The 13468-nt window shown below is 40.4% G+C and overlaps 1 protein-coding gene across 2 annotated transcripts in view; it reads right to left on the bottom strand.

Annotated features, from left to right (window-relative positions):
• tle2b (TLE family member 2, transcriptional corepressor b) overlaps nucleotides 1-13468 on the bottom strand; it is a 77691-nt gene that overhangs the window by 23474 nt on the left and 40749 nt on the right. For both annotated transcript variants that reach the window (XM_030728183.1, XM_030728184.1), the window contains exons 5-6: nucleotides 2799-2861; nucleotides 139-213 (exon numbers count right to left, since the gene is read on the bottom strand). In XM_030728183.1, the coding sequence (XP_030584043.1) occupies nucleotides 139-213; nucleotides 2799-2861 (138 nt within the window). The remainder of the gene's footprint in view (nucleotides 1-138; nucleotides 214-2798; nucleotides 2862-13468) is intronic.

Below are 13468 nucleotides of genomic sequence, written 5' to 3'. Positions count from 1 at the left end.
TTTTTCACATAACTGTACATCACAAACAGTTAACAAGTCATTGATATTTATGAATGAATAACAAACATTAGTAATAATTTAATTCTTAACATTCTTAGTTCCTGTGCGTGTTTGTGTTGACAAATGAAGATGACTCACCCCGATGATAGCGTTGAGTTCAGCCATAGTGACCTGTTTGGCCCTCTCCACAGCTTGGACCACCTGTTGCTGGTGCTACACATACACATTAAAGTTCAGAGAGAGAAAGTGAAAGAAAGACAAATCACAGTGTGTTATGACTGAATACTATCATATGTAGTGTCAATATAATATGCAGTAGAGTATATGGCATGCAGAGTCAGTAATGACACACCAGGGACCTCACATTAACCAAACTAGTGAAAAGGTGTTGCTTCCATCCAAACCTGGTACAGGGAGTGTAAATAAGAATGTCTAGATGGGCCAACCACGCATTCACACAACACAAACAGTGAGAGAAAGTCACAAAAACAGAAGGACAAATACTGTAGCCAGACACGTACAGAGATACGTGCGCATTCACACATAGCGAGTGCCACACTAACTAAAAGCTCAGCTCTGTTTGCACAAAATCCCAATGTGATCAGTCCCACAAGCTCAAACATACATGTGTGTGACGGTGTTGCACACCTACACACACACACACAGACACACAGTGTCAATATTGATCAAACTGACAAAGCTGTGACCTTGCTGTCTCCAGGCAGCGCACTCATCAGTGTACACTCACACTTAGAGACAAAAAGGAGGATGTCTGCAGGTTTGTATCGACACAATCTACACACTTGCACAAAAACATGTACGGTAAAATGGCACTGATGCAGAGGAATACAACTATAATAAGGGTTTACTCTCATTTAATCTCTTTTGTTGTCTTGCCCAAAGTCAGAGCAACAATACAACAATATATCATCAATAATTCTGCTCCTCTAAGCACATATAAATTAAATTATGGCTTTAAGGAGCAATTAATGAAGCAAAAACACTCATGCCGGAATGGTGATAATGTTTCTGAATGATAAGAGGCCCTGAAGCACTTTAAAAAATAAAAAAAAAAGTATGTATTTAATTTGGAATAGTCAGAGAGCTTACTTCATGATATTCTGTATAGCTGGTTCTAAAATCGAGCTAAAGACTTCTGTATTTGTTTTTTTTTTTAATGTTCATTATTAGTACCATTTGCTACTGGATACTTTGTTAGTAAATCACCACAGAAACATATGACATTTATGAATGTAATACCATGTTTAGAGTAAGAGGCATAACATCAAATATGAGTTGACTATAACATGACATGGTGATCTTTTCAAATCAGAAATGTAGAAATATCAGTTATATCTGCCACACTGATTAACCATGACGGAATTATTATTGCACATTATATTGATTTCATTTATTTATCCTAAAAATTAGTCATTTGTGTTTACCCAATAATGTGTTTACAGTTAGTTCCATAATTTGTTTTTATAGTTTTGTTCTGTACACCGCCACAGTGGATTTTAAATCAAACGCTCCAAATACGATTGATATTCTCAGCTTGAATTCAAGGGGTTCAACAAAAATGTTGCACTTTTTACAATTCACAGCCACTTTTTATACATAATTCACCATTTTCAGAGGCTCAAAGTTAACTGGGCAAACAATTTTAAATAAAAAGGGATGTTTTTAATGCTGCGTTTCCTACCTCGAGATGCTCTGCTAGGCCCTTACTGCAGCCACCTTCAGCAGCTGCTTGTTTGTGGGTCTTTCTGCCTTCAGTTTTGTATTTAATAACTGAAAAGCTGCTCTGTTGGTTTGAGACCAAGTGACTGACTTGGCCATTACAAATTATCCTTGAGAAACTCTTGGGTTGCTTTTGCAGTACGCTGTGGTTCACTATCCATTTACAGCAGTCGCATCATCAATAAACTCTAGTGAGCTGGTTCCACTGGCAGCCATACATGCACATGTCATAACATTGCCCCTACTATGTTTGACAGATATGCTTTGGATCGTGAAGTTTTCATTTCCTTCTCCATACTTTTCTCTTCCTATCATTCTGGTACAAATTCATCTTAGTATCATCTGTCTTTTAAAGCACTGTGCAAGTTTTTTTTACATGCTTTCTTGTTCCTGAGTCTAACCTGTGGTCTCCATGTTGTTCATTGCATTCATGAAGGCGTCTCTTGATTGTAGACCAATGATACCTCTTCGAGAGTGTTCTTGACTTGCTTAGAAGTTGTAACATTGTTTTAGTCAACCATGTAAATAATTTTGGTGTTGCTCAGCTGGTCAGTGTATTCATTCTTTTTAAGAAAGAGTTTGTAGATTTGGCCCCTCCCAGAGTTTTAGTGCATTTCAATAAAACCTTGATTTTTTTTTTTTAATTTAAAATCCACTGTGGTGTACAGAGCCAACACTAAAAAATATGTCTTTATATGTACAGTTATGGATTTAAGTGTACATAATATTTAATTATGTGCAATGACCAGAATTACATTTGTTCAGAAGCAACTTACAGGAGAATGCTGAATGTTAATGTGCTATTATCAATATGCTTCTAGACACATTGCACTGTAGAATGTTTTTAAATGTATAGGATTTGGATCAATTAATATCTGTGTAGGAATTCAGGACTAGTGTTTAAACTCTACAAGCGTTAAAATGTCCTGTTGTACAGTACATGATACATTCCTGATATTTTACAGGGATGGGTCTGGAATCTGAGTGGTTTTCTCCCCTTTTTGTGCGTGCATGTTGTTTGTGCATGTGTAAATGTGTCTGGCTGCAGTGACACTTACCTCTTGAGAGAGGAAAGGGATGATCTGAGCACAGATGGCACTGAGACGCTTGACAATCTCCGCCTGTGATGGAAAGAGAGAAACAAGAGAGAGACAGAAGGAGAGAGAAGGGGATATATAATCATGTTGCATATTGTAGGATCATAAGTACACAATGAACACAGAGCATATGATACACCTCTACAGCACATTAAGCTTTTGTTGCATTTAAACTCGTTCTTAATGAGCAAGGAGTTCTGTCAATGACATCTCTATGAGACAGAAGAAACATGTGGGGGAATGTGGGAGCGAACAGCAGAGGTGGTAGGATGGAGACAGCATTAGAGCTTCACTCATTTGGTCTTTTAGCACCTTCACACTCTAATTTAGCTCAGCTTGTCCTCACATTCTTACAGCAAACATATAACCAAACAAGCACACATTCACTGAGAGGAGAAAACCTCAGAAAATTCCTCTCAAGCTCTCCACCTGTCTCAGCCGGCTATTTCATGTCATTATGTTTGTCCATTTCCGAAAACTCGGAAAATTCACAAAAATGTTTTTTTCTAGGTCTGAAAAAGATTTTTTTTTTCTTTCCTTCCATCCATCCATTCACACCAACAGCAATAGTACCCATCCTAAGAAAACAGCTGCCCACACACACTATACCAGTGTACACAAACACACAGAAACAAAGCACACACTCTCTCAGCCTTGCACACAAACACACACACACACGCAGTGAACCTCTGCGGTGTGTCTAATTCTATCTGTCTGAGTGCCCTCAGCCTCATTTTGTTCTCTTCTTCACTCAGCCATTCTCCCCTTTTCTACAACAGCTCTCACACTGAGCCATTATTACCCTATTCATCCTCTTCCTCCCATCCCTCTCCCCCCACTCTCTCATCTCCCTCCCCTCAGTTGCTCTCTTTGTCTGTTTATTCCATCTTTCTATTTTTCTATATTATTTTCTCTCTATTATAATCTATCCCCCTTTTTCCCTCAGCTGCCCTTATTCTTCCTCTATAGCATCAGTCGCTCTCATGTTTTTTGTAATTTTTGCTGTCACACTTTACCTCAAACAGTCTTTTTTTTTTCACTTTTTCCTCCATCTATCCATCTTGCTTTCTCTCTCTCTGCATCACTTTATCCTCACTAACACATGTTGCTGGCACTTAGAGGTGTTGAAGAGGAATAGATAAAAGACAGTGGACGTGGCAATGGAGGGCAGTGCAGTGACAGTGACCATTATATACAAAGGCTCACTGAGACATGCATGCATTCAAAGAGCCAATTACTTAACACAGCTTCATAAACAATTAGCACCCAGCTCAGTTCCAAGAACAGACACAGTTCCATGCATGTGTCAATGCATGCATGTATGCCTCGGCTCCTTTGGTGTATTTGTGTTAAGCATGCGTGTGTGTATCACAAAAAGAAAAGTGAGAGTGAGAAAGAAGAACCTGGCAGTGCAGAATACATTTTTTACAGCTGGAAATAGATTACTGTGCCTGCTGCCGACGTGAAACTTTTACTACATTAAACTGAAGGCAACTCTCACCTGACCTCCATACATACCGATGATGATTTTGACCAAAAATATCACTCTATAATACCTGTTATCACTGATTTTCAGGCCAGATTTTGTTTAAATTTGGCATACCTTAGCCTTTTTCTGTTTTTGAAAAAGTTTTCAGCTAATAGATTTTGGTGCAAAAATACATTTTATGTCTGTCAAACTGGGTTCTCTGTGGCATTTTTGTAGATTCAACTAAAGAAATGGGCACAAATTATGTGTTTTTATGACAGGCTGCTAGTAAAAGTGTCTAAATATATCATTTAAATTTTGTTACATTTCTTATGTGTAGATACAATACTGAGTCATCCCTTGAGTTAGGTGCCTTTTTTATGCTTGAATGATTCATAGGTCAGTGTTAAGTGGCTTAAGAAACAAACAAACATTCCCCTGAAAATGATCAGGAACAAGGACTGAACTGAAAATGAGTGAAAAAGCAGCTAATGTCCAAACTTTGAAAGACCTTCAGAAAGCCCGGAGAACTGGTGCTCAAGACCGCTTTAAAAAACAATTACAAGAAGGAGCCAGACTAAGTAATAAGGGTTGGCTCAAGACTTTTGCACAGTACTGCATCAGTTCTTGTTCTGAAGAGACATCTATCCAAAACAGAAAAAAAAAAATCCCACTCTGGGAACATTTTGATCTGCAAATTGCTCTAACCGGATGTTTAGAGGATTAACTGTCCCGCTGTAATTTGTGAGATGGTTCACTACCACTTCCCAATGATTTTTGGTTAACGGTTTAACACTAATTATATAGGACATAGTTAAATTAATTTAGATGCTTACTGTAGTTTGAATGAACTGTTCTCCTCCATTAATATCATGCAACTAGGCCAGATTGCCGCCTAGCAAACAACAGGTTGTGCTCAGCCATCAGATCAGTTCGGATGACCTGGTTCAGTTTTGGTCAGTAAGAAGCCAGTCTGACAGTACTGATGTTTAACCATATGTCTGAACCAGTCTGAATTACTGACCTGACCATGGTTGGTCTATGAAGCCACTTTTATTATGAACTTATGATCTTATGACATAAGTAAAAAATAAATATCAAAAGGTTAAAGAGCAGATCATAAAGAGCACGAAGTCAGTTTTCAGTGCGATGGTCACAAAATTTACAAAAAAAAAAAAAAAAAATCAGCCTCTTTTCATGACAACTAATATGTTATCACCAACAAAATTAATTTACTCCAACAGAAGTGATTAGTTAACAGCTCAAGCGACCAGGTGTAAATCTGATACCAGTGAGCCAATTGATTATTGATTTTATCCAAATACAGTTTCAAGTTTTAACTGTATTGCACTTTACGGTATTGCGTTGTTCCAGTAAAAAACTGTAAATGCACCTTGCAGATGCAAATGCAGATAAAGAAACTACAATTGTATACATTTGTCAGTGTTAAATGTCAGCTTAAGCACTGCGGCTCCCTTCTAACTCCATGTCCTGGCTGAGAGGAAATAGGTGTTATAAGCACAAGATACCAATAACTGATGGGTTTTACAATTGAATGAAAGTGATTTTGGCTGAAGCGGTCTGAGCTGGGCCAGGTGTCAAACAACACAGCACACTCTCGTTCCACAGTCCAACCAAAGCACAGCCACCGGGGACGACTGGCAAAGCCTGGCTGGATGGAGGGATAAATGGATGGATAGATACAAAGGAAAGCAGGGGACTGGTCAATAAACACCTGAGGGCAGATATACTGCCAGCTGGCATGAAGTCAGACAGCGTGACAGAGGAAAAGGCGTCAGATGAAAGAGATAAAATATAGGTGAAGGAATAGCTTTTCACAAGAGCAAAAATTTACCAAAACATTCTCCGAAATAAACAGCTAGAGAGAGGAAAGGAAATCGAAAGCAATGAAGACGAGGAAGAAGAAGAAATAACTTCTTTGTCAAGGACAGAAGCTGCAGTGAGGCCCGTTAGAGCCAGAGGTATCAACATCCACACATTCTCCATGTATGATGTGCCTTCATATTATAGACAAACATGCTCAGAGGATGCATGCTTAGACTTCCCATCACTGACAGGATGCAATCCTCTCAAATCTAAATGAACTATCCAATTACTATGCTTATACAGGTGTTTTCTGTATCGATTATATCGCATATGGTCAATTAAACTAAAATCTATGTAAAATCACAATCAAAATTCATAAAAATGTTTGCATAGTGTGCGCCACAAGTTCACCTCAGTAAAATCATTCCAATATAAATAAAGTATGGAAGACACTTTGTAAGAATGCACAGCCCCCTTTGTGAAGTTTTATAAATGACTATAATAAATGCAAACAATAAGACCTCTTTGCATTTATTAATAATTTGATGCCTCCACAACTGGTTATAGTTCATACAACTTCTGAAAAGTTTCCACCAGCTTATGTTGATAAGCAGTAAGTGTGAATGGGGAGAATCAGAGTGTGTGTTTAAAAACCAAAATTGAGCATTACAAAGTGGCCAGCAGCACATGCTTTGACATTATGAATGAAAGTCTGAATTTAAGTCAAACATACAGAATAAAGGTCACTCGTGTCACTCCAATAAATTGTTCCTTGACCCAACATTTTGCACATGCATTCAGTTGTCAATCAGGAGGAAATCCAAAGAGAGGCAGACAGAGGGCAGCAGGGACGGTTTCTAAACCAGCATTTGGTTCAGTGGACCAGAATGCAGAGGCAAGAGTAATGCTTTGCATAAGGTGTGTAATTCTTAGAGTTTGATTGGGGGGGGCTTACTCTCCCGCACTTACTTTGCAATTGCTATCTGCTGCTCTCTGTCCACCCACATGTTTAACCCACAGGATAAACGCAACACATTCCTGCCTGTTCTATGAAGGCTGTCAAAAGGCATTCTGGAAAATGCAGAAAATGACTAACTGAAGTAGAAATAGTCCAGACAGGTGGGTAGATGAGGCTGTGCGTACTCTAAAAAGAAAATTATAACACTCACAAAATAAGCAACTGCAGAATGATGGTGCATCTGCCTGTGCAATTTTCTTAAGGAAAAAAAGAAAAAAAAAAAAAAAAAGGAAAATTGCCAGAGTCTGATTGCTCTGACAAAGCCAAAGTTTGTTTCGTAGGAAGGTAGTGTTACTGAGTAGACTCTGCAGCCAGCTGTTTGCTTAGAATGACAAGGCATCCTGTGTTGTATAACTGTAGCATATCGGCAGGCTTGAAAAAGATCAAAAGTAATGAAGACCAAGTGCAGAGAGACTCAAATGGAGGGATGAACTAAAACTCAGATTTCTTCTAGTACGCATTTTCACTTTTGACATTAAAGTAAACTTGAACTGGAACAATGGGGAAGCCACTTCCCTGTGAAAGATCAGCATTCAATTTGGTCTCCCAGCATGACAGCGAGCAACAGTGACTGCGTTCATCTTGCCAATAAAGCTTGGTGAATTTGAATGTGATGAGCGTGGGTTGAGATTGGCAAGGGAAGAGGAAACTGGTGCCCAGTGTGCTCTGGCACTGCCAGCTGTGCCAGCCTCTGAGTCCCGCTATGGCTGAGCAATCCAGCTTTGTGTGTGTGTGTGCATGTGAGTGTGTGTGTGTGTGAGAGAGAGATATCCCTCTACTCACACTAATTGCTCCTAACAAAAATCTCTGCCATTTCTCTTTGCTCCTATTCTGTTTCTATTCTTAGCGCCCCCACTCGCTTGTTGCTGGAATAGTTGCTGGTTTGAAAACTGACTTCGGTCAGCAAAACTAAGAGTAAACGTTGAGCAACACATTTAACCTCAAGCTGCACAGAAGTACAATGGCAACAGGCTATTTTGAATTGAATGCATTCCACAGTGAGACTGTGACAGATGATGTTACTAAAAACAAACAAACCAAAAAAAAAAAAAGCATATCCAGTCAACTTCACACTGACATGAAGGGGTTATACAAAACAGTTTTGAAATGACAGGAAGAGTAGTGAGACTCTGACCTTTGTAATTCATATGACTGGCTGCTCATAGTATTTGTGAACCAAAATGAAAGCTTATTTTACTGTGTTCACTGCACTCAAGTTGTTCTCAAGCTATCAAAAAATATACATCTGTGTGAGTTTTTGTACAACGCATGTATACCTTTAACAAGAGGAGTTATAAACATTCATCCAAATACACTCCCTACTTCCGACACATGATAACAAACCAGGAATTAATTAATTAGAAGTTCCAGCTTATAAATTGAGGATTTTCTAATTTTGTTTATAATGTTACGTAATACTAAGGATGTTTTAATCGTCATTATTTTGCATCATTACGAGCAGCTGTGGCGCCTGGTGACTTTTGAGGGTGTTTTCCTTGTTTATTTTTTCTTTAAAGAAAAGCATACAGTGGACACAGTTATACTACATCTTACAGCCCTTTCTCTCTGTGCAGCATATGGCTTCAGAATAACCTCTCAGGAGACAGAGAACATGTACATAACACACACATGCACGCGCGTGCACACACAGTCCTGCAGTTTGTCTCCATCTCCTGCTTTCTAATTGGGCTGCTCTCCCCTCTGCGAACAGTTTAAGGTAAATATTTGTAGCCAATGACGTACTAATCACCCACTGATTGGGGTGGCAGACAGTGCTGCTCAGTGAGAACAACCATTCCCGCTTCCTCTCTTTCAGCACCCCCCCCCCTCTTTTCTCCAAGCAATCAGCCTTCTTTTTTTTTTATCTATTCTGTTGGCTCATTTTTCTCCACTTCCACAGTATCTCTCCCTTTCTCTCTCCCTCTGTTTTCCCTCAGTGCACTTGGCCCTGCTCTTTTGCTCTCTCTGCCCTCCTTCTTATTCTCTCGCATTTCTTTCCCCTTCTTGCTCCATCTCTCTGCCCTGTTTCTCTCTCTCTCAGTCTCCCTCTACCTATTTTCTCTTCTTGCTCAGTCTTTTTTTCCCCTCTCTTGGCACTCTCTCTCCCTCCTCTGGGCAGCATGCCAGCTTCTCTTCCCTGGCACTGAGCCAGCTCCTTTCCTCCACTTCGCCTCCTCCACCCCTCACTCCCTTCCTCTATCCCCCTTGCCTCTGATTGATGGCCCCACTATTCTGGAAGGAGAGGAAGGCAAACACAGAGGTGGAGGGAGGGAAGACAACTCATACACTAAAAGGCACACACAAGCATGTATGCACCCTCAGAATTGTGCATATTGCAACTACACCCACAAGTACGCACACAAAAGCCACTGCAAGCAGCCGTGCGCACATACACACAGGCTGAGCCAGAAGAGCACACAGAAAACCAATCTAAACAGAGCAGAGGAGAGCACGCATACACAGAGCTGTGTGCAGAGCAAGCAGCCTCACAGCATGGGACGAACGCGCACAAATGTACGCGCACTTGCGCCAACACATACACACAGATAAAGATTCAATCTTCAGTGCAGAACCAATACAAGATAGGCAGCGGACCAGGCAGCAGAATCATTTAGAATAAAAAAAATACAGACAGCTCACTTCTCTTCTCTCATGAACACACGTACCCAATCATACATGGAGATCCCACACAGTTAGAAACCTGCAGTTCACACAAAAGGCAAAGATATAATTTCAAGACACGAATGCATGGTCCTTAAACCCCATATGCTTCTGTAATATACAAACACTCAGGCACACACGCCTGTTACAATGAGATACAAAATCTGTGCCTCACGATTGTGGTTGTCATTTTATAGTTTTCTAGATCTCTCGCTCTTTGACTCTATTATACACTAGGCTATTAGTCATATTCACACTGTGCCAGCTCACCAGCTTGCATTGACAGACTGCATACGGCTTCAAACCCATGTCATCCACAATGCAATCAGACACAAAGTAGCCAGAGTAGCAAAGCTGGCTGCACAGTATGCACGCATGAAAAGGCATTCAAAGATGTGTGCATCACACCTACATATAGGCTAATGAATATTGCTATTATATGTCTCATTGTTGCCTGGTCTGTGAGATGCTGAAACCTGCACTCGCAGTGGAGGACACAGACTCTCTCATATTTGCTTTTTTGCCAGAGGCAGTGCTTAAATTGGTCTGGTACACAGTGAATGCTGGAACTTTTTTTTTTTTTTTTTGCCCACATTAGTACTCAAATATTTGTATGCACTAACTTCTGCTGAATGCAGGTATGCATGGTCCTGATCCAAAAATCTGGTCATGTTAAAAATGTTGATGATCGTGTTGATAATCTCAGTTGCTTGCTGCACTGCAAATCAAGCCACAGGTACACCAGGTACTATCTGTGATAACATGAAGCACCCTCTGCTTTATTCAGTATACCTGTTCTACTGCTTGTTAGTAACTATCTAATCATCCAATCACATAGCATCAACGCAATGTATTTAGGTATGTAGACAAGGTCAAGACAACCTGTTGAAGTTCAAACAGAGCAACAGAATGGGGAAGAAAGGTGATTTAAGAGACTTTGAATGCTGCATGGTAGTTGGTGCCACACAGGTTGGGCTGAGTATTTCAGAAACTGTTGATCTACTGGGATTTTCCTACACAATCAGCTCTAGGGTTTATAAAGAAATATTAAATGAGCAGCAGTTCTCTGAGCATAAATGCCTTGCTGATGTCATAGGCCACAGAAGAATAGGCCGACTGCTTTGAGCTGATAGAAAGGCAACAGTAACTCAAATAACCAAACTTTACAACCAAGGTATGCAGAAGAGAATCTATGAAACCCACAACAAGTGGACCCTCCGGGTGCCACTCCTGTCAGTTAAGAACAGGAAATTGAGGTTACAATTCACACAGGCTCACCAAAATTGGACAATGGAAGATTAGAAAAATGTTGCTTGATCTGATTAACCTCAATTTCTGCTGCAGCAGTCGAATAACATGAGTAACATAAAACCATAGATCCATCATGCTTTGTATCAGTGGTTCATGCTTATGGAGGTGGTGTAATGGTGTGGGGGATATTTTCTTGGCACACTTTGGGCCCCTTAGTACCAGCTGAGAATCATTTAAACACTACAGCCTACCTGAGTATTGTTGCTGGCCATGTCTATCCTGGCACTACCAATGACAAGTTTAATTTACCTTCCCTGCTGGAAACAACTCCCACATTGAGGGAGGGAGGGAGGGAGGGAGGGATAGCATTTCTGAACCAAATTTCATCACAATTAATCTAAAAACTTTTGAAACATTTCCTCCAAAATTGCAAATGTGAACCTCATGGTGAGTGGAAGACAGTAACCATAAATTTCACTTTAAGGAGAATGTACTATTTCAGTATTTAAAACCAACTTCTCACTCATATGCACCTCATGAAAGTCTTCACACAGCAACATGGCTCACCAGGAACATACAGCAGACACACCTGAATATCTTATCTAAGGTGAAAGCTACATGCCATGCAACTGTGCCTTCCCAATGTGGGCAGCCTATTTATTCTAGTTCAAGGACTGGCCGTTGAACATGGCACCATATATAGCCCTTTCAAATTAGATATACCTTTTCTACAGCTTGTTAGCACAGCTATTTAATCAGCCAATCACATGGCAGCAACTCAATGCATTTAGGTATGTAAACATGGTCAAGACAACCTGCTGAAGTTCAAACTGAGCAACAGAATAGGGAAGAAAGGTGATTGACATGTGTACAAATACAGGTACACTTGTCAAACACACACATACACACACACACACACACGGCAACATAGTCTGTGAAGCAACCCAGAGATCCTCTGCCAGTGTGACAAAGCTATTACGCTAAAAGGCTAGCTCCCTGGGAATTTAATCACTTGCTTTTATCTCTCAACTCATCTTTCTTTTTCACCATTTTTCCTTTCTCTCAGCTTCTATACTATCATTCCTAAAGGGTTATATCAAACTCTATCCAGCTCTCGTGCTGCATGCTTCATTATTCACAGATGAGCTCTGCAACACATGTATACAAAAGCAAACACACACACGGTTTGAAGAGAGGGAGGGAGAGAGGGAGAGAGCAAAAGACATCAAAGCTACTCTCTCTCACTCACACACACACACACACACACACACACACACACACACACACACACACACACACACACACAGACTCACTCACAGGGCACAGATGCTACATGAGGAAAGTGGGAACTGCTTATACCACCACTATCAACAAGAGACCAAACACGCGCGCAGTTATTTGACCTCTCCAAAGCTTGTTTTAGCTGACCCACATATTCAGCCTCGTCTTAATCTAGCCCTTTAAATAAAACCAGTTTAAATAAAAATCTAACCGCAACCATGGGATTATGCACTGACTGGGTGGTGAAAAAGGAAGGGAAAAAAATCTGAGGCATAGGAGATGGAAAGAGTGAGACTGAAGAAGGGAAAAAAAAAGGGGGGGGAGCCCAATCCTATTATCAACCAAAGTGTTGAAATGATATGAAGGCATCTCCTGCTCACACACTCCTTCTTTTTCCCCTCCTTCTCGCTCACTCTCTCATCTCCCCATTGAGATGAGGATTCAGGTCACAACTTCAGCCAAATATACCACACACACAGCGCACACATGTGTACAAACACATGCATAAAAAGGCCAGACAGCCTGGGCTAATTAGGCTGGAGGATGAGCGCATGCACACAGTTTTTTTATACAACGCAAGCAGATAAATATTCTCTCGTGTGATCTCCCTCTCCTGCTTGTACTCTTCTCTTAATCTTCCTTAGTCCCCATTTCTGTTTTATTCATCTTTTCTGTTTATTTTTTTGCTCAGCCTCTTTTCTGTCTTTTTCTCAGGTTTTTACAGCTTGAATCAAATATATATTTTTTTTTATTCGTTGACTGCTAATGTAAAAATTGTTTACTTTATAACATAACCCGCCACATAAAAAGAGTACAAAAATGACTGGGAAACTCTTTTTTCTCTCACACAAAAGCGTACACACACACACACACACACACACACACACACACACACACACACACACACACACACACACACACACACACACACACACACATCTACTCCCACACCCTCAGCCTCATATGTGTGGTGGTGAAATGAAAGGAGGGAACAGGAAGGAAGGACAGCCAGCTGCTTCATCTGTCCTCAGGAGTCCACAGGGGAAACAGTCTGGCTGCTGAGCATCCTGACTATCAAACACAGCCTCCTATAATATCCTGCCTGGTCTGCGCACCACACAGTCT

This window comes from Archocentrus centrarchus, chromosome 4 (genome assembly GCF_007364275.1).
Source record: "Archocentrus centrarchus isolate MPI-CPG fArcCen1 chromosome 4, fArcCen1, whole genome shotgun sequence".
NCBI classification, from domain to species: Eukaryota; Metazoa; Chordata; class Actinopteri; order Cichliformes; family Cichlidae; genus Archocentrus; species Archocentrus centrarchus.
The sequence above is the reverse complement of the archived record's forward strand: the minus strand, read 5'-3'. Positions and strand labels throughout refer to the sequence as shown.